General features: G+C 43.9%; 1 protein-coding gene across 1 annotated transcript in view; it reads right to left on the bottom strand.

Annotated features, from left to right (window-relative positions):
* LOC142591042 (cytochrome P450 3A11-like) overlaps positions 1–8676 on the bottom strand; it is a 38663-nt gene extending 29987 nt beyond the window's left edge. Inside the window, exons 1-4 of the mRNA XM_075703420.1 lie at positions 8571–8676; positions 6238–6290; positions 1236–1332; positions 845–970 (exon numbers count right to left, since the gene is read on the bottom strand). Of these exons, the coding sequence (XP_075559535.1) occupies positions 845–970; positions 1236–1316 (207 nt within the window). The 5' untranslated portion in view covers positions 1317–1332; positions 6238–6290; positions 8571–8676. The remainder of the gene's footprint in view (positions 1–844; positions 971–1235; positions 1333–6237; positions 6291–8570) is intronic.
* Positions 8677–27620: the final 18944 nt, after the last annotated feature.

The following is a 27620-nucleotide window of genomic DNA, read 5'->3' as shown; positions in this document are numbered from 1 at the left end:
CTGCCGCTTCGAGTAGACTAGCTCATGAGATACGATTGTGATTATATCTGGAACTAGCAACTTTTAAAGATTTTTGAAAATTTTCGCTGAAACACCCTGTATCAGTATACGTTCACAGAAACGAGGATATAATGACTGAATGTGTTTTTTTTGGTACATGCTATTTTGATGATAGCACCTTGGAGCTGGCGATGGCTACTTTTCCCCGTACTCGCCGTGGTGGCTTAGTGGATTTGGCATCTCGCTGCTAAGCCCTAGGGCGTGGGATCAAATATCGGCCGTGGCGGCCGCATTCCAATCTGACTGAATTGCCAGAAAGCCCGTGCACTGTGCATTGGGTACATGTTAAAGAACCGTAGGTGATCAAAATCAATCCTGAGTTTTCTACTACGGCGTGCTTCACAGTCATATCGTTGTTGGGGCACGTAGCACCCCAGAATGTGTATTTTGCCGTATGAATTAGCACATACTGAATATTCATCAACAAGGTGGCACTGAACAAAATCGCCTTCAAGAGAACTAGGCCATCACCTAAAACACACCGTAAAATTGAACCCGTTTACACATATACGTCGATTAAACACCGCTCCCAGAAAACTCACCTGAGGCATCGGTAACCTCAGTTGGTCAGAATTAATCCGGAACACTCTGTTACATCAGATCTTACTATCGCGCGCTGTGTTCCTTTGAAACGTTAAAATCAATCAATCAATCAATCAATCAATCAATCAATCAATCAATCAATCAATCAATCAATCAATCAATCAACCGATCAATATATCCATCGATCAATCAACGAATCAATCAAAATGGGTCAATAAATTGGAAAAACTTTTCCGCTCACCTTTTTGATATTACTTGTCTTGAAGGCAGGAAGCACAATATTTTTCAAGTAACGCCAGTCGTCGCCAGCCACTCTCGTAAGTCGAACTTCGTTCAGGGGGAGGTTTTTCGAAACGATGGTCATGATCTGCCAAAGCGAGGAACGCGGGAACGACTCAACGACCATATCCTTTTTTGGCTCTGAAATATCTGCAGCACGTATGAAAGTGCACAAGCAGGCAGCATTTGCTCAAACGAGCTATACACGAATCGCCACAGCGTTTTACAGCATAACGTTTAAAGTCGGCGTGTTGATGATTTACTTGGCGAAGATTGTCTTGCACATGCGTTTGTGTTTAGAAACCTTATTAGCAGAAAATTATTTTCAGGCATTTTGTTCCAACGCATCTCACCTGCCGTCCCGTGAAATAGTGGAAGTCGTTGATGAAGACGCGTTTCATCAATTCAAAGTCTCGCAGAACGATGCCAGGCATGACGCCGTTGTAATAGCTGCAAAGAAGTGTAACACGCCCGTTACGACTGTTGAGAGCAATAGGTGCGACGTTTAGAAAATTCCCATCGAGCCAGCAATATAAAGGTGGCAGGTATGCCAAGAGAGAGTACGGCAAAAGCAAAAGCTGTGAGTAGGTCGAGAATTAGCGTCCCAGAATACTTCTCTGTGGTTGATGCTTGACATTCATCAGTGACTATGTTGTTTTCGCATTCTACTATTGTCCACTAGGTAGCGGGTTCAGTTACTGGTCACGCATGAGGTTTAGAGGTGTGCGGAATTTAACAAAAAATCGCTGTGTCCCTGACACTGGCGGCGCGTCAGAGAAATCAAGCGAGCCAGGACGGACCGGAGCACCTCCGCTGCAACTCGTATAACAACCGTGTGTTACTTTGGGACGTTCAAATAAAAAGAATAATGGCCTGGATTTTTAACATGTCTGCCTTAACTTGCTATAGACGCCGAATTTCGGTTTGGTATACTTGTTTACGTAAACATCTTCTCGACTTCTGCCGATCGGCACAGCTACTGCTCATTGTTTCTCATCGTAATCGCAATACTACATGTGCCTTTCAAATGTACAGAAATACTCCTCGCGATATATTCTCGCTTAACCAATATACGCCCGCCAAAATGATGAGTGAAACGTCAGCGTTCCTCGCCTAATTCTCTAAGCAAGCCCGTAGGTACTCACTTAATGAGTGCACTCATGCATTAGTGTTTCGTAAAGTGCGTTCATGTTTGCTGTCAATATAATTGGCTCACCTGCACAAGATGAAGCGTTTCGAGCTTCGTTATGTGCGCAAGCTTTCAAGTGAGCTTCATTTTCCCCACAACATGTGGAGACAACTTGCTTGGCCATCACCCTTGCAAAATACTTATGTTTGTCACTTAACCTGCCCCTAACCATATCAAGATACGTGCCACTCGTTGTTCCACTGTGTGAAATGGTCCAAGCTGCAGTGCTTGTCTGATAAAGTCTGGCTGGAATGTAATTTGTCGGCCAAGGTTAATTACTTTCCGGTAGACTGTTCAGGTGAAAGCCTACTAGTGCAGCAAACTGTGTAGCAAACAATAAAACAAAAGTGTCGATCCTCGGTCATGCATTGAGGACTGCAATGTAGTGCACATTTACAGAGCAATGGCACCGGATGCCACGCATTTCATGAAATTTTGTTACATAATCAGTGCTCCATATTTCACTTCTGCTAGGCTATTCTTGATTTTATTGGCGTGTGTCGTACTGACTGCAGGTGTTGCGTATTATACATAATTTGAGAAAAACGCATTTATGTAGAAATCATTTGCAAGTTGCGTCCTAGTTTTTCTTTTATATATTTTAACTTCTTTTTTTTCGCAATCGTGAGCCTGCGCGTTGCTCTGCTTAAAGCTTCAGCGGTCAGTTTTTACAGCCCGGCAAAATATCAGGCGAGTCTCCATTAGAGCCAGGCGCTGGCTTGCCTAATTTTATCAGTCTATTTGAAGATGGTAGATATGGCTGTCTCCTTCCCTTTCTGTATGCATAGCGTCACAAATAAAAGGTATATATATATATATATATATATACTATGTGTTCCATGAGGGGTGGAAAAATTCAGTTATCGCTATTCCACTGTGCTCTGTCACGTACATCTGCGTCATAACCAATATGGGCATATAACGCGCTATATTGTTTTTTTTCTACATCAAAAGTAGCAACAATACGAATATTATTACTTTTTCTACTGAGAACGATGACTACTTAAACGCAGAAAAAGTGTTTCTTCGCCGTCGTCATAGCCAGTAGCTGCTGCAAATTTTTTTTTATAGGCAAAACCGTATTGCCACATGGACATAAACGGATGTAAATAGATATACGGTGAATCAATAGTCAAGAAATCTAAAATGTTTATTAGGCGACTTTGTGTCCCACTAATGTAGGGATCAACACCACTAAGACTAAATACGTGATTTTCCATGCACGTAATAAGCTCTTCCAACTTCCTCAATTTACAACAGATGGCACCGCAGTCAAAATTGTCCCGCATATAAAAACGTGAGGCCGTTATTTTTCTAGAAATATGAATAGGGCAAACATGTCGGTTTCGTCATGGAAAGATTACCCCATACCACTGGTCTATCACATCGAAATATACTTTTCCTTGCCAGGTTAATACATTCCGCTATCATTGACTGTTTTCTTCTACCTTAAACTATGCTGCGCTCGTATGACCGACAACGACATCAAAGAATTTAAGGCAATTGGGCTATTCGTATCATAAGTAAAGCCACACTCCTCGCTCACGTTAAAGCGCTTTCTTGCCAGAATAAGATTGTTCTTCTGGATTATCTGTATATGTACAGGCTTTGTCGCTCGTATAGAATAATCGCAGTAAATAAACCAAGCGCATTAATTACTTTAGCTGGCCTGCAAAAGAATTCACCCACTCATTTATTATGTAAGCCGGCAATGTGGAAAGTCGACTGATGCCGTACTAATTACGGTGCACAAGTGCTGAAATACAAATTCCCCAGCATATTAAATAAAATTGAACGAACTGGCGACATAGGCATTAATGCAATTAAACTCAGTAACCTGCGTTGGCAGTTCGGTCAATAGCGTACATCAGTGTGCTTCTTAAGTTATGATATGTTGCTATTTTGTCCAACACCTCACAGACACCTACTTAAGCCCGTCTTTCTCATGCGCATTTATTGACTTTTTCATATGTATATTTTTATGGATCACTACTACATGAGTAAATTGGTCTTATATTGCCAGTTCTTTCGCTGCTCTTTTGTTATATGCGCTAGGATATCATGTAGTGTATATTGTACATACGGGGCGTGCTTATTTGAATTTAAACTATGTGTATCTTCGTACCATTACTACCCCTGTCGTCAGTCATCATTTTGTATAGGGTGACAGGGCCTCGTCACGCTTCACGACTTTTCCCGATTATTTCCTTGTACAAAGCATTTCGCATTAAGCAGAAAAAAAGAGTCGTTCACGGAACAGTCGGCCAATTGATCGACCGGGTTTGCAACCTGGTAATATTTATAAAGCACCATGGAACATTCTGAACAAACTCATACTCACTGCGTAAACTCCGAATTTTACTGAGGCGTCGTGCGAAATGTTAAGACATGCCTGTTTTCATGAAAGTATTGAGTTCGCCCTTTTTGATACAACAAACTTGTTTGCTGTTTTTAAGTGGCGCAATTTTTTTTGTGATGAATAATTTTATTGGCAAAACTATCGCCTCCTTTGTTGTTTAATACTGACCCGTCGGCTTTTTTCTTAATATTATTAGCCTTATTGTTTAAAATATACATAAGATATTACACATGGCGGGTTCTACTTAGCTACGATGACCTAGATTTTCCGGCAAACACTGTGAGGAGGGTCGTTACTTATTTACGTAGTGAAAATTGGTGTGCCACATGATTCCTTCATGGTAAAGTTAAAACGTTTATCCTGTGCAAATAAGCAGCCTCCCCTTGAGGACAAAGTGCCTACAGACGAGATTGATCGAAGAAAAGGAAAATTAAAGACCGCCGTAAAACCTTGGTATTCTCACATCCCTCATCGTTTGTTGCCGTTTGCTCCTCAAGATGAATGAGCACCAATTTGCCGCAATATCGGTTCTTTTGCAAGTTTTCTCAGGCTTGTAACGCTGCACTATTAATCATGAAATGTCTTTAGCTCCAGCTCTCGCCGATCTTCCAGTGACCATGAGCCAAAAGCCAGAGCTGGGCTCGAGAACATCCGAGCAACCAGTCAAAAATTAAGAAAATGCGGTCTATGGCCCCCAACCCTTTGCTTAGGACTGCATTAGATACGCTAGTTACTGCCCAAAGAAGTTACAAGAAAATATCGCTTCCACGTTCTTCCTAATATGTGTTCACAATATCGCTGAAACTGTAACTTCAAGTACGCTGAAGTTTTGTTTGTCATTTCCAATAGCGACGTTCAAAAGGCAAATACAGGGCGGCGCCACACACTTTACTGTCATCTTCGGCGCTGAGACAGAGGTTCAGTTCAAAATACGTTCGTCTTCTCTGGTTTGGTGGGGTTTGTCGTTGCGAACATGCACTATACCAATTTTAATATTGTGGGTAGTACCGTGTCCAACCAATATGCTTTGCCGGTAGCCATCTTGTGCTTACTTCTCCTTTCGACGACGGGAGACCCATAATTTTTATTTAATCTAGTACCCAAAATCTCGGGTGTGGCATAACGTAGAATTGGGGGAGGGGGGCGAAGGTCATTAGACTCAACCGCAATTAATATAAGAAACTGCTAACTTTTATGTCAAAGAATAAAATGCAAATGTAAAAAAAACTCTATGTACTGCCCATTTTTTTTTATTGGCGGCTGCACAATTCCACCTCTAAATTGTCCCCCAGTAGTTTAATTACAAAACGCTATGGTAGCTAGATCGCTTGTGTAGTAACAATGATCTGATGCGGCAAGGATTTTCTCGTGCGAGAGCCGAACGATGTTAAGATTTGCAGCACGTAGTCGGCAACGAAAAGTGCGAGGGGTCACGCGGTCATTACGTGAATAATTATCCCTAAACGTCCGTATTAATAAACGAACAAAGAACCAGAAGAAGGAAGTAATATGGGGACCCGATCTTTAATACTCACAAGAAAGAAAAGAGACTATGGGCGCATGGAAAGCATTGCTTAAGTTATTTGTTGTTTTAAGTTTAAAGAAAGAATGATAAGATAAAGTAAACGAAAGTAGACGAAAGAACGACTTGCCGCCAGTGGAAGCCAAAAGCGCAGCTTCCGCATAACGGAACAAGATCATAGCAGCACAGATCAAGCTGCGCGATTCCATTCCGAATGCTGACTGATTGTGATCCTGCGGCGATTCGCGATCTCTGCGGATATCGCAACCAGAAAGCGTGACTCACCCCACGATGTCTCCGTACTTCTTCAGCCATTCGGTCGACGCTGGGCCTATGCCCTGAAAGGAAAGAATTTTCAATCATTTTGGATTGTTGACTGTCAAAGCTTTTTCACTGGCTGACTGCTACGGTGCTTGAGAGAGAACTCAATGAGTGCATGTGTATTAGAAAAAAAAAACAGTTCGCTTTAGAGAGACACGAAAACCGTTTCTTGTAATTAAAAAAAAAGAAGTAGCTGTCAGTGCACGAAAACACCGTATTGCAATATTGTTCCTGGCGTACTTGCTGATCAATCGTGGTAGGCTGGCGCCTATGGCGTTGCCATTCTGAGCTCGACGTCACGCCGCATTCAGATAGGGGCGGATTGCCAAAACGCTCTTGTACCGTGCATTCAGTAAATGTTAAAAAAACCTTAGCCTAGGCAAAATTAATCGAGAGTCACCCATTGTGGCTGCCCTCATTATCTCATTATATGTTCTTCTTTTGGCGCGTAAAATCCCAGTCTCTGATTTAATTAGATTTCAAAATAGCTCACCTTTTCATGTTATACCAGTATATTCATAATACGAGCGAATGCTGCGGAAAAGCCAGCAGGGAAAGTTGCCAACATTTCCAGGGTAGTAAAAAATAAAGGAAATTTTATCCTCGTTGAATACTACAGAACAATTTGTATTTTACCGCGATTGAACATATTTTAACATTTTAACATGTGCGCGTGCATGGAGATGGTGAAGGTACTTTTTTTTCCAACATCTTCTGCACCACTTTCAGGTTCACCAGAGGCATCATGGCCGTCGTCGGCATAGCAAAATATCTTGTCTTATACTTGGGTGTACTGGTAATGATTGTTGTCCGGAACTTGGGCCAGTAAGGTGAATAAAAGATGAAATGTTCTTATATCCGAAATACGCAAGTGGATTTTGGCATTGCTTCATTGCTTGAACGTTATCAGTGTGCGTGTTTAATTCAACGCCTCCTGGCGTATACGATAACCTCCTCCCCCCCCCCCCCCCCTATAGCACGTCGAGGTGCTTGTGCGACACAGTGGTGTAGGGAAACAACCGCGATGACCAATGGCATGTGTTCTGAAAACAAAACAAAACAAATACACCGCAGCGTGACTTACATGAACACAGGAGGCCGTGAATGCAGAAAACACAATGTTCACAAAGTTCTCGACACGTGGGATACTATCGCGACAAGACTCGTATCCGGGTAGTTATTCCTGGTTTGTATTTTTGTTACTTTTTTTTAAATCGGACGGCAGGAAGCTGCTTTCTGGGACATTCGACTGCGTGCTGTTTTGCCAGAAAATGTCTAGCAGGCTCTTTCTAGTGGCAATTACGGGGACACTTACTAGAAGCCCAATTTTAGGAGTCTTATACGGTGGAAACTATATATCTGTGAGTCGTATCAGACGTGTTCAATCGCTGGGCCGGCGGGGAGCAATATTATACGAGGGTCGTACCGAAAGTATGTTTCGTCATTATTTTACAGAGGAAATGGTACAGCAGGTGAAGCAAACAATAACCATAGTAATAGACGCTCCTTGCTGGTACTGCGACGGCAGGAGCGCCAAGGGAGGAGGAATGACGCATGCGCAGGGCACCGAAGAGAAAGTAGCAGCAGACCGGCGTCCCTGAGGTTATTCGAGTACAAATCACAATTGCAGACCGACGTGTGCAGACAACGTGGTCGCCAATGGAAGTGCGTGCTGTCATGCGGTATGAATGGGTGCCTGTTCCATGCATTGAAAACCGCACCCTCGGGACGTCACTTCTAAAACAATGCTGAGGTGCAGCAGGCTATGGACAATTCCTTGCATCGCGGAGTACCGAGTTTTACAAGAGTGGTTTCTCCAAACTGATTGCATGCTACGACAAATATGTCAACCTAGGTGGTTACCATGTGGAAAAATAGCGCAACGTGTATAGTTAATGGTTCTATGGTGTATTTTTTTTTTGGCAACAAAGCTTCCTCCTGAAAATATTTGCCGGAACTTACTTTTGGAACGTCCCTGTATATTTTGTGGCGGTATGACGAACGCTTGTCATCACATACATGAATTGAAGTAATCAAGCCAGGCGAAGTCGTGTCCCAACAAGTATGCCGCTTGTGCCGTTTTCGTACACGACGTTGAAAAGCTCAAGTAAGCCGCCCAGCCCAGCGCGCCAGCCAGCTAAAGCAAGGGAACGCTTGCCAACGCTGATCACCTATGACGTCATGTGTGACGTGATGGCCACGGGGATGTACATAAAAATTAAGCTCCTTCAAATTGCGAATGTCGCGTCTAAACGGAACGCAAAATGTGCAAACAGGGCATGAGATATATGTTTTACCTTTTTCCAGATTTCAAGCAGGTTGCCGAAAATGATGCTAGGCTCCGGCCCAGGTATGCCGAGTTCCTTGAACACGGAGAATGTCCTTTTTCTCCATCTGTACAAACTGAATAATCGACAGATAAATATAAGGTCCGCTGGAAGGCTTGCTTATTCATAATACATGGTTTCTTGTTTTTTCGAAGAAAAGTTGGTATAAAAAGCGCCAAACACAATCAAGCCTCATCCATTTGAAGGAACTGCAACATAAATTCCTGTTTTTTTGCACAAAGTGCTGTTTGTTTTGCGCTGGTCTGGTTGATTTTTGAATAATCACACGTAAGGAGCCCCCTTTGTTAGCTTGGCGATTGCGCATTTAGTTCTATTTTCTTTGAATACACGTTTTTCCTTTAATAAACTATTAGTTACGAGTAGCCGTTGAATTGTCTGTTTCATCGACTTCATGTGTGCTAATTGCCCCTGAATCACTATAGAACCTTACCAACTCAACCAACCGTCTACCTTGCTACGCCAAATAAGAAACACACGAATCGACCTATAGTAAAGATGCCGTATTATGTGGCAATTCTTACAGCTGCCTCGAGGATTCTCGCAGAAAGTTCTGACCTTCTGATACAATCGTGAACCATCCACTCAGGTACCGGGCCGAAAGAAAAGAAACGAATCCTTGCCATTCTCGTAAACTACAAAACAATATGTCAGGTGGGAGATTTGGCAGCAGTCGTGTTGTGGCATAATTATAGCTAAAACAGTTCCTTGTTCCTTGTGGGAATGCTACCTCTCCAACGTGTCATATTTAATTATTGTCTTTACTAAAATTTAGGCAACATACAATTGTCCCGGTGAAGAGGGCTAAAGGTGACACACGTGGTCACCTGACTAGGCCCTAGACACCCCGCATTCATGCAGGCACAGGTTCGGCATAATTAATGACCAAGTACAAACAATTTCTTACAGAAAGACTACAGCAATATACATATGAAAAGTGCACCATATATTTAAATCAATCTAATTAAACATTTATAACCACAAACTTGTTCACATGGCAAAAAACAAAGCAAGAAATCCTAACTGGATCACCTAAACAACCTTAAGCAATGTCCACCTGACAAACAAGTTTACTTAAAAAATCGAAGAAATCTTAATTGGCTTATACTCGAGTCGAGAAATATCTTTTCCTGTTTTCTGGAAACAGCCAAAGAGGAACAGGTTTAATGATATCAATCAGATCAGGATAAATGTTTAACAGATTAGGAATTTGCCAACCTAATAGCTGTGTTCCGTAGTTCATCCTACATTTAAACTTGATGAAATTGTACTCCTAAATTCGTAATGGGGTTCATGTTTGGTATACCTCAAAAAGAAGAGTTGTGGATCAATTCGGATATCTGAAAATACAAACTCTGACAATCGCACTTAATATAGTGATTCAATGTCCAAGATTCGATGCTGCCTAAAATATGCTGATGATGATTCACGTTGTGGTAGGTTTTGAATAAAGCGTACACTATCTTTCTGTTCTCTATGGAGGCTTTCCATGTTAGACCTAGTAACGGTGCCCCAGACAAGCAGGCAGTAGTGTAGTCGCCAGTGAACCGTAATAAAATACAGCTGACGTGGCAACAGTAACGAGGCAACAGTAAGCGAAACTTATTAAGCATGCGAATAAAATGTGCAATATTGCGTTTAATATAGTGAACATGACAAGACAAACAAACGTTCTCGCGGAATTGAACACATAAAAATTTAGTTTGTGTTACCTTTTGTAGCGGTCGCGACTCGAATGTCACATCATTATTCATATAAACACGTTTGTTAACAGGGGTAAAAACAATGTACTTAGTTTTGTCAGCATTTAATGAGAGTTCATTTTAACAAACCAGTCAGATAGATTCTTAAGCCATAAGTTTACAAGCGGAATTAAGGAACCTAAATTGTCACCAGAAAAATTACACTTGTGTCGTCAGCGTAAAGAATAATAGGAGGGGTTTGTGTGATAGATACCATGTCACTGATGTGCAAATCAAAGAAGTTAGGTCCTAGGATTGACCCCTTAGGAACCCCAAATTTTATCATGAAGCTTAAATGACGGTAGTGCAACGACCATGACGGCATCCCAAGCACGAGCACATACCAAGAAGCCAAAGCTATTACGCAACTTGTACCTCTGAGCCGGAGTGGAAGGCATGACGACGACAGCATGCAGAGAGTGGGATCATGAACCTGACATGACGGTAGTGCTACGACCACCACAGCATCACAAGCACGCGCACATACCAAGAGGCCAAAGCTATTACACAACTTGGACCTCTGAGCCGGAGTGGAAGTAGTGGCGAGAACAGCATGCAGCCGGTGTGATCATGAAGCTGAAATGACGGTCTTTCAGCGATCACGACAGCATCGCGAGCACGAGCACATACCAAGAGGCCAAATCATGTTGCCCGCACCAAGAGGCCAAAGCTATGACACAACTGGAATGAATGAATGAATGAATGAATGAATGAATGAATGAATGAATGAATGAATGAATGTGTGGTTTTTATTGGCGCAAGGGCCAGGTTTGGCCAAACAGCGCCACGCAAGTCTTGGTGATTTCGCAGTGGAGTGATGGATTCTATGAAATTGATGTGACGTGACTGTAAAGGGGCCTTAACATAGTCACTGTAACGTGCGTAAAATCTACGTGTAATAAGTTTATGGCGATGACAAATGACGTGTACTATGAGCATTAAAGGGGCATTGCGAATATTAATAGAATATAAAATATGTAACATGCATATGTAACAATTTTCTAGAGCACCACTGCCTCGTTAGAGCCCTTGAGACCCAAGGGCCTGGAGGCATGTTCTATACAAATCAACTACCACAGCGCCATCGTCTGGAAAGAGGATGCGCTACGAATTTAATGGACTGATAACTTGTAGGACCTCTTTGAAATAATTGAGGACTGCTTTGGAGTTAAAAACCGGTTCCTTACCAAGAAACATAGCGGGGTGAAGGGGGACGCAATCATGGTATGCAAGAGGAAAATGTTTCTTTCTCTCAGATTCGAATTTGCGACACTCCAAGAGGACGTGGAGAACGGTCAGCCTCTCTCCGAATCGACCACAGGTTGGAGGTTCATTTCCAGTAAGCAGAAAATTGTGGGTACCAAATGTGTGCCCTATTCTGAGACGACACAATAGGACATCTGTTCGCCATGATTTTTGTTGGGGAGGGCTATAAACCTAACTGTGGCTTTATAACGTGCAGTTTATTATGTATTTCTGCATTCCACATGCGTTGCCAGTGTTTTCGCTTTAAGATCTGTGATTGGGACCGCAGCCGTAGGAATAATGCTTAGTGATGTGAGTTATGTGGCCATTTTATCAGCTAGTACGTTGCCCTCGATGCCTCTATGGCCAGGTAAAGTGAGACACAGGATCTGTATGCTTTTGTAAAGAGATGAGTGCTTTTACAAGGCTCAACGAGTCTGTGAATATAATTGGCCTGTCAAGTTTTATTTTCTTTATGTGTTTTACTGCAGATAGTACTGCATAGGCTTCTGCAGTGAAGTTACTTATTAGCGGGTGAAGTATGTCAGATTTAGAAAAAGAGGGACCAACCCTTACAAAAATTTTTATAGAAAGTCCATAGACAGTCTATAGACATTTGTCTATGAAGTCTATAGACTGTCTATAGACATTTCTTTAGACTAGTCTATAGACAGTCTATAGATTTATGGCCATACACTTTTTATAGACTAGTCTATAAAAAGTCTGAGTCTATAGACTGTCTATAGACATTTCTTTAGACTAGTCTATAGACAGTCTATAGACTTATGGCCATACACTTTTTATAGACTAGTCTATAAAAAGTCTGAGTCTATAGACTGTCTATACACAGTCTATAGACAGTCTATAGACTTATGGCCATACTTTTTATAGACTAGTCTATAAAAAGTCTGAGTCTATAGATTGTCTATAGACTGTCTATAGACTTATGGCCATACACTTTTTATAGACTAGTCTATAAGAAGTCTGAGTCTATAGACTGTCTATAGACGGTCTATAGACTGTCTATACACTGCCTATAGACAGTCTAGAGACTTATGGCCATACACTTTTTATAGACTAGTCTATAAGAAGTCTGAGTCTATAGACTGTCTATGGACAAGTGTATAGGCTTACAGTTCTACTTTTGTAGACTGAAGTCTATAGAATGTCTACAGATGAGATTTGTCCGTAGACATTTTATACACTTCAGTCTACAAAAGTAGAACTATATATACAGTTCTACTTTTGTAGACTGAAGTCTATGGAATGTCTATATACAAATGTATATAGATAGTCTATAGACATTCTATAGACTTCAGTCTACAAAAACAGAACTTTATAGTCCGATACACTTTTTTTCTATGACATTCTGCAGACATTTGTTAACAAATATGAATTTTTTTAATCTATATGCACTCTATATACACAGACATCTTATAGACAAGTCTACAAAGAGTGTATAAGGCCATAACTCCATAGCGGCTATCTACAAGTTAGTTTACATTTTTGTTTACATGCGGTAGCAAAAAGTTTTGAATGTATTTATGCATGTGCACCTGTTCCTTTTCATCTGCACTTATGCATTACCGTTAGTAGATTAATAATGCTTCTGAACCAGCTGTACTTTCATATATGTTGCACAAACAGAAAGAATTTATATAGTGCTGAATCATGCAGTGCGAAAAATAAAACAAGCCGGGGTTGCGGTGCCGTCGTGCATGAACCAGTGCCATATCATCGCGTTCGCAGAGGGCGGGGGGTATGGGAACTCGGAATTACATATTATCGACTTTCTTCTATAGACGTTCAATACACCAGGAGTAGAGAAAAAAATAGAAACCTTGTCGACTATTGTCCATAATATAGAGAGTCAACAGACAAAGTATGGACAAAAATAAATAGAAACTGTATCAGCTTTCATCTACAGGTAGTCCATATACAGGGGAAGTAGACAAAGAAGAAACAAACTCCTTATCGAATTTTTTCTATAGACCGTCTATAGACTGCGAGTAGACAAAAAGAAATAGAAATCTTATCGAATTTCGACTACAGAAAGTCTATATACAAAGTATATGGACAAAAATAAATAGACACTGTATCGACGTTCGTCTAAAAGTAGTCCATAGAGGGGAAATAGACAAAAAGAAACAAACACCTTATCGACTTTTTCTATAGACCGTCTATAGACAGCGAGTAGACAAAAAGAAATAGAAACCTTATCGACTTTCGTCTATAGAAAGTCTATAGACAAAGTATGGACAAAAATAGATAGAGACTGTATCCACTTTCGTCTATAGGTAGTCCATAGAGGGGAAGTAGGCAAAAAAGACACAAACACCTTATCGACTTTTTTCTATAGACCGTCTATAGACTGAGAGTAGACAAAAAGAAATAGAAACCCTATCGACTTTCGTCTATAGAAAGTCTATAGACAAAGTATGGACAAAAATAGATAGAGACTGTATCCACTTTCGTCTGTAGGTATTCTATAGAGGGGAAGCAGATAAAAAGGAAACAAACACCTTATCGACTTTTTTCTATAGACCGTCTATAGACTGCGAATAGACAAAAATAAATAGAAACCCTATCGACTTTCGTCTATAGAAAGTCTATAGACAAAGTATGGACAAAGATAGATAGAGACTGTGTCTACTTTCGTCTGTAGGTATTCTATAGAGGGGAAGCAGACAAAAAAGAAACAAACACCTTATCGACTTTTTTCTATAGACCGTCTATAGACTGCGAGTAGACAAAAAGAAATAGAAACCCTATCGACTTTCGTCTATAGAAAGTCTATAGACAAAGTATGGACAAACATAGATAGAGACTGTATCCACTTTCGTCTGTAGGTATTCTATAGAGGGGAAGCAGATAAAAAGGAAACAAACACCTTATCGACTTTTTTCTATAGACCGTCTATAGACTGCGAATAGACAAAAAGAAATAGAAACCCTATCGACTTTCGTCTATAGAAAGTTAAAGACAAAGTATGGACAAAAATAGATAGAGACTGTGTCGACTTTCGTCTGTAGGCATTCTATAGAGGGGAAGCAGACAAAAAGGAAACAAACACCTTATCGACTTTTTTCTATAGACCGTCTATAGACTGCGAATAGACAAAAAGAAATAGAAACTTTATCGACTTTCGTCTATAGACAGTCTATAGACTTTATATCAACAAAAGTCCAAATCTATAGAAAGGAAAGGTCGTCTATGAAAAGTCTATAGACTTTCTATAGACAGTCTAAAGTCATTTTTGTAAGGGAACAGCAGCATAAAATACACTAGCCTGTGATTTTGACGCGTCTATGTCGAATTCGGAGCTGGAGTATTTACATTGAAGTTTATGGAAATGCATAGCGATTTCGAGGTCAGGTGCGTGCTTTGTGACCTCTGCAAAGGATGCATCACAGTCTACCACCTGCCACTCCCAGGGCGGTAATCACTTAGCTGGAGGCATTAGGTAGTGTTCGACAACTGGGACAACCATTTCTCTGCTAAGTTGTCTTTCACGCAGTGACAAGGTGCATCTCCCTACAACGTGTTGTGGGCGTTAAAATAACCCAAAAGTATGTAGGCTTCGGGGAGCTGATTTATAAGCTTATACAAATCGGCTCTTTGGAGGTGATAGGTGGATAGCTTGATAGCTCGATATATGGTACAGACAGTTACCAACCTATTAAAAAGAACCCCTCTAATTGACACTGCCTCGAGGACTGCCTGTAAGGCTACGTAGCGACAAGCTATAGACTTGTCTGCAAGGAATGCTACACCGCCGCCCAAGGTGTCCGCCTCATCACGGTCCTTGCGGAAGATGGTGTACTGCCGAAGAAAGTTTGTTTGTGTACGTTTTAGATGCGTCTCCTGAACACACACCAACTTTGGATTATGTTTGTTTAGGAGTTCTCTAATATCGTCAAGGTTATGGAGAAGTTCTCCAACCTTCCATTGTAGTATTTGTGTATCCATTATGCTACTTGTGTTTAGTGCTGTGTGTTTAGGAGACAAGGATTAGCTCCCGGGCCTTTTGCAAGTGCCGTGACGGGAGTTTTGTCTTTTTTGAAGCGATCGACAGAGCCTCGTCGCTCCTGAGGCGCTGGTGGCACCGTCTTGCTCGTGGTTGTCTCCATCGCCTCTTGCGAGGCGCTGGACACACACTCTTCCGAGCGCTTCGTTTGACGTGAAGGCCTCGGCACGTTGGACGAGGCTTTTGACGCCACCTGCCCGGAGGTGGATGGCCCCTTCTGCTGGGGTGGCGGAGCAGCGCTAGCTGCAACTGCCAAGGAGGTGGGGGGGGGCGGGTGACGTCATTGCTAACTCACTGTGTGTGGGCCGGACAGCCGCCGGAGGCCGCTGTGGCGCTGCCCCCTGACGCGCCACATCGGCAAAGCTGCTCATAGGCAAGTATGACACCCGCTTACGTGCCTCCTTGAAAGATATGTTTTCTTTGACTTTCATTGTGACAATTTCCTTTCTTTTTTGAAGGGTGGGCACGACCGCGAATATGCGGCACGTTTCCCATCACAGTTTACACAGTGGAGAGAGTTCTCACAAGCTTCAGAGTTGGGTTCATGGGGACTGCATTTCGCACAGGTTTGGCGGCCTCGGCCACTCTGCGCACTGTGGCCGAAACGTTATCATTTGAAATGTCTGAGGGGATTTGGCACGTATGGCCTAACACGGAGCTTAATGTACCCTGCCTCGATTGACTCGGGCAGGATACTTGAACCGAAGGTAATTATCAAGTGCTTGGTTTGGATTTCTTTGCCATCTCGACTCATCTTAATTCTTCTAACATTGCTCACATTCTGTTCGCTGAAGCACTGCAAGAGTTCCGCTTCAGTTAACTCCAAAAGATCATCCTCTGAAACTACGCCATGGGTGGTATTCATAGTACGGTGCGAGGTTACGATTACTTGGGTTTCCCCAAATGAAACTAGTTTTGGCAATTTCTCATACTGCTTCTGATCGCGGAGCTCCAAGAGGAGATGACGATCACTTGCCATCCTCGACGCCTTATATCCTGGACCAAAAACTTCAGTTAACGACTTTGAAGCAAGAAATGGTGAGACGGTTCGCACTGGTTTGCCTGGTTTTTCATAGCGTACTACATGGAAACGAGGGAAGTTGTGCCCTCCGATAAATTGAAAAACATCTTCGGGGCGTCATCTTTACTGAAGGCGATAAGGTAGTAGAGGGAAGGATGTATCCATGTGTAGACCTGAAATTTTCGGCAGTAACGCCAGCCACCCACATGGAGTCCAACAAGGGGACGCTGCAGAGCCTACGAGAACAGGGCCTGCAAACGCCAGCTGTACGTTGTCACTATAATAAAATATGACATAACCTAGGTTGGCTACCCACACAAGGTTAACTCTTGCTGCTGGAAGCTCGGAAGTAATAACGAAATGAGAAGGAGGCAAGAAAGATGGAAAGTGACAGAAAGACGAAGGTTGGAGGGAGGAACAGACAGGAAAAGGCAACTACCAATTTCCCCCAGGTGGGTCCTGTACGGGGGCTTCCGTCTACGTGAAGCCGAGGCCAAAGGGGTGTATTGCCGCCGCCGAGCGGCCGTAAAGGTCCGAACACCCGGCATTGTCTCAACCCCCAAGATCCCATTTTCCCCGGACACGACTAAGCCGCGCACGGTTACACGCGCGAGGGTCCAACCTTCGTGTGCTCGGGTACGCAGTGTCGCAACACACCAAAAGCCTGCTGACGCAGCTGTCCCAGTTGGCCAGTGGTCCCAGCTGTCAGTGGTCTCAGCTGTCAGTGGTCTCAGCTGTCAGTGGTCTCAGCTGTCCCAGCTGTCAGTGGTCCCAGTTCTGTCACCCTGTGGGTGACAGAACTGGGACCACTGAGCCGGATTAGAAGGCGTGACGACGACAACGTGACGAGAGTCATATTTTGAAGCTCAAGTGAGGACAGTTGAACTACGACGGCGTAATGATATTTACATAATGGCGTCGTGGTCTTGCAATCGTCATTTTAGCTTCGAAAGCTGACTCTATGGGTATTAAATATATATATATATATATATATATATATATATATATATATATGTGTGTGTGTGTGTGTGTGTGTACTACAGCAATCTGACAGCGACTGCATGACGACTGTATGACAACATGACGAGTGGTCGGATGACCAAGTTGGAATGAAGCTGATGTGACGAGTACGACGGCAGAGTGGCCACGAGTCCATACCTAGTGGGCAAAGTCACTACATAACTTAGACCCCTGGATGGGTAGGAGGGGTGACGAGGACGCATGACGAGAGTAAGCTATCGCGATGACATCGCGACCAGGAACACATACCTAACGGGCCAAGCAAGTAGACAACATGGGCAACTGCGTCAGCCTACGAGGCCAGATAAATATTCTCAAATCGGTTGAAATAGGCAAAGAATGGAATTCGCAATAGGAAAACGCCTTTCTTTTGTTATGCGCGTAAAAGTGAGAGTGAAAGAAACAGAGGAGACAGACAACTAGGTCGGCCAAAACAAAGACTACGGTTTGCTACCCTATTCTGGAGAACTGGGAGGGGGATAAGGATGTGGAGAGAGAGAGACCGCAGAAAAAAATCTAAGCTGATCACGGTCACCCCGCACTATTCGAGCACAGGATCATGCGCAGCACAATAAACACTCTTTATGGCTAAAGTGGCTTGTGCCGGTTGGTTATTCTCAAAAGCTAGAACACGGTCTGCGCCACCTGCTGCGATGACCTGGCAGATCGGCATTGCATAGTTGTTTGTCGTGATAGACGTGCGATGAAAGCGGGCTAGTGCTGAAGGGTCTGGTCGCGACCAAATAACACGTAGCCTTGTCGGTCATTCCGATGGACGAAGCAAAATACCCTGTGAAGGCCACTTAATCCCTGCATTCAACAATGATTCTCAATTTGAAGCCTGTGCTCGACGTGACCGAAATGACGCTTGCCGTAACGTATCGAAGGCGCTCATCGCGTTTCTTTTGGCGCGTTCACTACAGGCGTGATTAGGATTTAGTCAAACATACGCTTTTAGTTTCCCTGACCCGAGTTTATGTTCATTTTTGTTTGTACCTTAGCTAACATTGCTTAACAGCAGTAATATTCATTTAGTCTTTTTAGCGAAGCATGCTACATTTTTGTAACCTTTAGAAGCTGTTCGTACCATTCCTCTCTGCAATGTCCCTGGCCTCGAGGGTAATGCAAAAGAAACGAATGAGTAAATAAATATATGATTATGTAAATAAATAAATAAATAAATAAATAAATAAATAAATAAGTAAATACAAGGTGCACCTCTGTATACGAGAGTAAGTTTACTATAGAAAGCGGATACTTGAAGTGATCGTGAGTGGCCGTATCGTGGGAGCGTCAGCCTGGATGGAGCTTGCGCTCCCATCTAGCCTTGTTACACAAATCGCTCAAGAACGCGTTTCCACAAGCCGACTCATCTTCGCCCCTAAGTCGCTCTGTCAAAAGGTGGCCTTCAGACTCATGCTTTTCATCTTCATCTACCTGTCGACGACAAGTATGCAACGGAATATATTAGTATCCGAGCTTTCGCAGAGCTGCTAGTTCTGCGTGCGGCGAAGGGGACATTCTTGATGCAGTCACCAGTCTATGGGAACTTATCGAAGTTTGCGGCATGTTTGTTTGCCTGTTTCTTTCATTGCCCGCATCTAATCTCTTTGCCGCCAAGTTTGGTCACTGTCTAGTCCATGTTCTAATGCACAGAGCATCGGGCTGCATTCAGGGGACCACGTCGAAAGCATCAGACCAACACGTGTTCCTGGGCATGTGATAACGGGTTTGTCCAGCTCTAGCACGCAACTCTTTCACGCGAAGATCGGTCAATGCGAATGAGGCCCTGGGTATGGACCTTTTTGCCGCCAACTTTTGTCCTCCATATGCGCCACTGGATATACGCTGCCCTTTGAGGTATTTGTTTGACGTCATCTTGGATCACTGGGTATGTGCTGCGTCTTCAATTAAGAAAACAATCCTTTAAAATGTATCCGGTGGCGGGAAAATCGAACGCGTCTTAATTTCATTCACACAGTCTTGTCTGAATATATATTTAACCATGCGCCACGTGCCAAGTTCGCCACCACGGCGCGCTAGATGGCGCAACCTGTCCAGATGAACGTTCGACAGATGAGCCCCGCTGTAGTACACGTCTCGTATATGACGCGATTAAGCGGCGGCAGTCATGGTGTCGCTACATTGATTCAATGTTAATCGCATTAACGTCGACGGTCACCGTAAGCTGGATTCTACAGGAATTTTTAGCGCCTCAGAAATCGATGACGCACGTGATACTCCACCAACAAACGAAGCGCACGCACATCGTTGCGCGCGGAAGCCAGGACAACTGCTTTTTGATGGCTGGGAGAGCTTAAGTGGACGCTTCATCTGACCGCTGACAACAGCAGCGTCTTTTTGGCCCTTGTATTTTAGAGAAAACTTCGCTTTGATATAAAAGCAGAGCACTCTCTTGATTTTGAACGAGAGTGTCTTTTTCGTAGTATTTAGGTGCAGTTTTATTTTCATGCACTCCGAGCCTCAACATCCAACGTGGTGAAGGCGAAACGAGTGCAGCAAGCAGTCGAAGGGTTCAACGACTGCAGCAGCTGTCGCTATCAGCCGGCGTTCAGGCATGTCATGTGTGTTCCTGCCATCCATTTAAGCAGGAACTGCAGGCGACACCATGCTTACGACATCATTTACTAGGGCTTTGTCGCATGTGCAGAGTCGCATACCCGCAAGTCACCGGGTGGGTCCACCGGAAACAAAGGAATACCTTCGCCATATGCGACGAATAGTGCTATAAAGTTGCTTTGTAATCTCTCGAACAAAAGCAGCCAATCTCTAAATCCTAGAATGGCAAAGCTTCAGCTGATGTCAACTTTGCAAAGGGAACATAGGCCAAGGAGTTGAGAGTCAAAAGGGGCGCGTTATTGATTTAGTGCAGCCCATTCAGGTCATGAATTATGATTTAATGTCACCAAACGTGCGGCATTTACATGATCTGACACAAAGGTGCAAGTCCACGTAGTAGAATGACTGCTACGGCATTATGTAGTCAGTTATATTTACAGAATAACAAAATGTCCATTTATTACTTAATCATGTTAGGTTTCTTCATAAAAATTATTGAACCAGCCGAACAAGGTCAGGAGTGGCTGGAAGCGTTAGGAGAATGAAAAAAAAAATATGTTCCTTTCTAATTGCTACTGAAGTTATCCAAGTCAGATGTCGCTTCCAACGCCGTGACTTTACCGAAAAGCCCTTCTGTAGCGATATATTTCACTCATAAGTAAAATGCAAGTACCTAGGCGAGAGGTAAATTGAAATTTACCCTAATCTAATAATTCGCTAGCATTCTTATCAACTTGTGAACAGCAATGAATGGCGCGCAGAGGAATAGACAGTGAAATTCAGACACACACGACTAGTACGAATGCCTGAATTTTTCTGTCTCATCCTCTGCACGCTATTCGTTGCTATTCAAATCACGCACCAACAAGCGCAAAAAGCTGCGCTGCTGATTTTTATTAACACTGGCAAATATCCGTGAAACCGGCCATCCGATTTAACTGGAGGGAAGTGAGTCCGGTCTCGAAAACTGCTTATACTGATTTCAATTAGCGGATATGCAGGATATCCGCTGTAAATAGCCGGTTAGCCGGGTATTTAAAAATTCGTACACAGCAATTCCGGAAGATAAATTTTAAATTTGAAGAAAGCAAACGCATAGAAGTTCTGCAGAGCAGGTAGGTGGCTTGCACGAACAGTTGCAAAAATAACTTCAAATAGAAGAATACAAGGGAGAAAGTGAGGTAATTTCGGCGCAAATAGAGAAGTAGAAACACCAGCTATCCGAATATCTGCATACCAATAACGGAATAAGGAATCGAATAACCGATCACTCTGGTTATCCGGTTTTGAAATTCGAACGAACGGTGAGCCGAATAACCGGCTTTTCCGCAAAATCGGTTTGATGTGGGTGCACTAATTGTTAGAGCACTTCATGCGCTTTCCGGGGCCTCTATGTTTCTTTCGTTCTATGTTTGTATGTTTTTGTTTGCTTGTATATAATCGTTTTGCCGCCTACCTCGGTCAATGCATAGCCCGTGTTCGAATGGGTGGTGCATCGCGCTGCTGTGCTGAAAGAACTGGGTTCAAAACCAACCATCAGACTAACTTGGGTGAGTGAGTATTTGGGAATGTGTACACGCGTACAGCTTCTCAAAGAACCCTCTTTCACGCCGACATGAGTCACTGCATGAAAAGGCGGGACTGGTGGGGTACTGCAGCGCGACAGAACACTTTACCGCCTACTTGGAGCGCTGGGTGTGCACCACGCAGTCTGGGCTGGCCTCCAATGAACCTGTTTGACGCCAACTTGGTTAACTAGGGATGTGCTCCTGGTTGTGTGCCGCTCTACAATGACGAAAATGATCCCTTAAATTTGCCCAATGCTGAGGGGAATCGACTCGAATGGAGCGGTTGTTCAAGTACAGCGACCCAATGCGATAGCAAGCTGTGCCACAAATGGACTGGCTACGTGCCGTTTTTCAATGAACGCCTTTCACGCCAACAATTTAGCGAGCTGCGTCATGCATTCGATTACCATGTGTCGCTCTTCAATGAACCTCTCGCCAACTTGGGTCTTGAGTATGTGCCAATGAGTGTGCGGCAAGCTAGGGAAGCATTGTCAATGTTCGCCTGCGCCGGCACATCATTCATTCTGGAGGCAACGCACTGGCTTCACGGCGGCGGCTCTAGATGGCGCCCAGTGTTTCTAGGGAAGAGCGATAGGGTCCCGCTGCCAGCGCGCGTCCCATGCATAACTCACTTCGACGGTGACAATACGTTGGGCCCCGATATTGATTCAATGCTAACGCATTACCGTCGACAGTCATCGTGCGATGCTTTATGCCACGATTCCTTTTTCAGCAGTCGACTCCTCGCCACATTCCTTATCGTGCAATGATCTGCGTGCAATAAATACAATGGAAACCAGATATCTGTAGAGAGCGAGGTCAGTAACGATACTCTGAAATTCCATGGACGCACAAGTTTGAACACGTTTCGAAATGTCACATACGACTGAAAGCGCACATTCAGACAGGTTCGTATGAATCGATTTCCGCTGCCCTCGATAACGCAGGCTTCGCTACTTATACAAATTGCACGCGCCGTTGGAAGCACAAAATGCTACTGTGCTTTCAAGTCGTCTGAGCGCAGGCTTTGTTAAACTAACCGGATGAGCTTGTCACGGATAAATAAATTATCATTTTTTTTTCTGGTTGGTTTGCGTCGTCAGGTAATTTTTCTCAGCACGTGCACGAAGTCGCAAGTTGCCTGCTAGCCGGGCAAATAGTCCCTGCGTTTGGTAAATTGAAGTGGTAAATTCTGGGATATGATGAATTCATGATTAAATTAACGGTTTATACGTGCTCATAGCGAGATTTTAGTACGAGGAAACCCTTGGTGGGGGGCAAGGGGACTTTGAAATAAGTTTTACCACCTGGATTTCTTTGCCGCGTATTCAATGGGCGGTACACGAGCTTTTGCGTTCCGCTCCCATTGTAAAGCAGATGTCGTTGCCGTGATCCAATCCGCGAACTCGAGCTCAGCAGCGCAACGCCATATGCCCTGGGTTACGGTGGCGGGTTGTGCTCCCGAAAGAAATCAATTACACGGAGCTCACAATGCTGTGTATAATCTCGCGAGTGTGTTTTAATTGTAAGCTGTACTTAGATACCCCCTCGACAGGACAAAAATGGTAAGGCTACTAATAATTAGGGACCTGTAATTTTACCTGGCATGTAAGTGGACGGTTAGAGGAAGCATGCCGGCATGCTATTTGTCCCATTTAGGCCTCAATAAATTGCTCGACGGTCAGACTGAGCGACTGTAAAGCCGAGATAAGTCTGTTTGTCTGCCCACCGACCTCAGATTGTCACAGCGGCATTCTGCAGTGACGAAGATGGGTACGGTGACGAAGCATAATGATGGAGACAATGGTTAGGTGTCTAGCACAACGGCATGATGACAAAGCCACATTGACAATGTTGCGAGCAACTTCATGACGACCATGAGGGTATGGCGACGACAATGACGACGGAATTTATACCATAGACTCTTCCATTTCAACGTCAATGGGTAGCAACGATTTTAGTAGTACATGGGTTCTTCGTAAGTCTTCAAATGGAACACAAATGTCACACCTGTGGGCAAAAGCTAACAAGATTGAGCGAATCGCGGAGCGAACTTGGCTCTGAAATTTTTGATGCTGACTATACGCCACATGGGCATTTTGCCTTGAATTATATTTCTTACCTGGTATATTATTGGGGGTAGACCTAAAGGCCATGTCACAAAAGGCAAACGAAAGAATCGACGAAATTCAGTCGTCGTTCCGCGTGGCATTCTGCGCATCTGTCCCATCCACTTATTTGAACGTCGCCGTACGTGCACAGTGCTCTAAAGACAGGCTTGAAAGGGCCCTGAACTATCCCTCTGGCTTGGTGAATTAATATATTCCGATAGTTTATACGCTGCTGTGGACATCTCAGCCAAGTTTTGTCGTCGTACGCGGTGCATGGAGCTCGCAAGCGGATCCCACATTTACGTTTCTCTCAAGCGCTCTTATTTCAACAGAAGGCCCCGTCCTCACTATCTTCTGCACGCTTTATTTCGTCATTGCACGCTTTATTTTGCCATTTCTTTAACTGGCTGCTATTCGCCGATAGCTGACTTGAAGCTGTGGTCGGATACATTGCGTAGATACCGTGACCGCCACGTGGTCCCGCCATGAGCCCACCGGCTAAGCGCACTGCGGCCCGCTCAGGGCAACCGCGTTTGGCATATGTTTAGCCCTGCCTACGCCCCAAAGGCTGAAATCATGGCATCTACGTTAACATTCGAAGTGAAATTTGAACTGCGGGCTACGGTGACATTTAGAAGGCGGAGCGTCGTAGGCACGCCCCACTACTCCGTAGCATTCGTAGTGCAAGGCATTGAACGAAGGACGGGAGCACAGCGGAGGCCGTCTTTGATTACCCATAACTCCGTCTTTTCTGAACGCATTGAAGTACTTCTTCGGGAAAGTATTTCTGAAATAACCTATTTTCATTTCAACTGCATTTCTCCACTTCGATGAAAAGTGGCTCAGGACCCCTTTAAACAGGATGGCGCGGGCGCTCGCATTTCGCAAAAGGACGCTTTCGCAATCACAGTTGACTTGTCATGTGGGCATTGTAGCAGGCCCCACTACGGCGCATTTCATTCTCTGTTCGCAGAAACACAATGTCGTACAGTCGCCGACCTCATAAGCCATCGCTGCAGAGAGTCACGATTACGATTGACCAAATTTTCGATAAATCTTATTAGAGAAAGATGTCGCCGTAGCCGCAGGGGAACCTTACTGCGGTCTTCCTGCACAAGAAGCGGTGTTCCAGTTTATCATCTTCTTGTCGTTAGGCTTGCTTCGCAGCACAGTGTTCTATTATGTATATAAGAACCAACTGGCTCATTACAGCAAAATTTCATATAGATTTCCTGTTCCCTTGAATGACCTCAGGGAACACTTCAGTATCAGCTAAATATTGTACTCGAGGATCCATTCTAGAGATGAGGGTTTTGCTGTCTGGTTTCCTAGGTTTCGTAGGCGGGCCCTGGCTGCATACATGATTGGTTGCTGAGAGTTTACACAAACCTGCAAATGTTTTGTGCATCTCGGTTGTTCTTGGTCTAAAATTTGACAGTTCTCTTAATGAGAGGTAAGAATATATGCAGGTTGTATGTATAAACAAATGGGCATCGAGAGCATGAGAAGGATGGTAGAATGTTACTCTAAGTTATCTATTGAGCGCTTTGATGTAACAAAAACACGAACTAATGGAGCTGCTTCGTTGCTACTCCATTAGCTGTTCCAGAGCTGCCAGCGGAAGAATAGAGGCATTTCGACCATCAGTACCACATCCTAAAATTTACTAATTCCTGTCAGAGCAACAACAAAAATTGGTTGACCCCCCAAAAAATTTTCAAAATGAACAGGCTGAGAAATGATTCCGAAAATTATTCTCCCGCAGAGTGCTCGGGGAGGGGGGATGTCCAATGACACGATACCTGTAAAGAATCGTTGCGAGCACTGCCAGGAACGCCGGCACGAACATCGCCGAGCTCGGTCCACGAAGATAAAAACGCACGCAGTTTAACGCGGCGTCCGAAACACTCGGCGTCAGACGTTCTCCTCCCTGGCGCGCGCTTCGCAGAAGTTCAGTGCGAACAACCGGTCCACTTTATCTACCGCGGTTGGCCGGCGTGACCGTGATATGTAGTTCAGTCGCGGCTCCTGTGACAGGTGCGTAACTTCCTGGCCTCTCATCCTGTGAATGCGGCAGCCATTTCTACAAACCCCGTGGATGTATTACGTGGCGCATGTGCGCGCTTTTGCTCTTTTATATGTTTGTGCGTTCCGCCGCCGGGCCAATGTACCGGTACACTGTGGCCGGTATTGTCGGGGCTTCGGCAACGCCATAAGAGAGCACACTTGCAACTCGCTGAGCAAAATACGCAGTACGACTGTGGTCTTTTTCGTTTTTGGGTAAAACCGCGATAATTCTGGATTTTTTTTGCACACCGAAGACAATCTATGAAAATCACATGCATTACACGCTATTTCTCGGCGAATTTCGCCCCTTTTGAATAATATCCTGATAGATAAAGGCGCTATAAATCCGAACAATGCTGCCATCATTCTGTCATTAGGTGGACAAGATACATCGTAATATGTTTATTGATAATACGTGAATATGGTACATACCCCGTTCTCGCTTAATACTCCAGCGAGAAGTGGTGTATAAAAATAGAACATATTCAGTGTGTGGCGGGCCTTCGGTGAACGAATGCTTGCTGCTTCTTTAATAGCCGCTTTGGAAGGAATGCGAGAATGGCCAATTCAATCGCATTTCCCACACATCGCTTAACGTGGTCAGCGCTAACGCGCTCGGAGGCAAACTAACGCCGCGCTCACGCTACTGGACATTGCCGACGGTATCTTTGACGTTGTCAAGATATTTAACTATCTTGTGCTCGAAGAAATGTGACTGATGTCTGTAGTTGGTATTGCAATAATTTGGCTGCAAGAGCGTGTACTGGAAACCAGTACATCAGGATTACAGCATAAAAGTAAGAAGGGCCTTACAGGTCTTGGATGGACACAGAAAGCTCCACAAATGCACGCGATGTACATCTACGTGGACAAGCGCCTGTAAGATCACGAAAAGCTCCACACCCCCTGTGAGGCACGCCCTTGTGCATTACATTTTGTAAGTTCTCGTGCTGTGTTAAAAAGTGTGCAGAGAACAATGTACACATTCTACCAAACCTCTCTCTCTCTCTCTCTCTCTCTCTCTCTCTCTCTCTCTCTCTCTCTCTATATATATATATATATATATATATATATATATATATATAGTTTTTCTTAGTCTCGCTTAGTATTTTCGTGCCAAAACTACGATTTGTATATGAGGCACGTCGTAGGAGGGGGGGGTGCTGAGATTAATTTGGACCACCCGGCGATTCTTAACGTGCCCCAAATGCACGGGGCACGCGCGTTTTTGCATTTCACCCAGATCGAAATTCGGCCGCCACGGCTGGAATTTAATTCCGCGGCCTAGTGCTGAGCAGCGCATCACCACAGCCGTTAAGTCACCGCGGTGGGTGAGTCGTCTAAGCCTTTCGCCTCAATAAATGCTGGGGAAATGGGGTATTGAGGTTAGTCATTTTCGGGAGTAACTGACTTGCCCAAATCTTTCGTCCTACTTAGGAGTATCTGGGAGGGAATGAGCTGTTACTCACGATGTGGTCCGTCCTTCAATGACTGACTGTTGCTCTTTCCAAATGCTCCTCAATGGAGCTATGGTAACTATTCCCGATGCTCCTCAAAGAAACAGTTAATGACATTGGTGATTTCTACGATCATAAAAAAACTTACGCGTAAGAAAATGCCT

The sequence above is a fragment of the Dermacentor variabilis genome, chromosome 8 (assembly GCF_050947875.1).
Source record: "Dermacentor variabilis isolate Ectoservices chromosome 8, ASM5094787v1, whole genome shotgun sequence".
Taxonomy (NCBI): Eukaryota; Metazoa; Arthropoda; class Arachnida; order Ixodida; family Ixodidae; genus Dermacentor; species Dermacentor variabilis.
The sequence above is the reverse complement of the archived record's forward strand: the minus strand, read 5'-3'. Positions and strand labels throughout refer to the sequence as shown.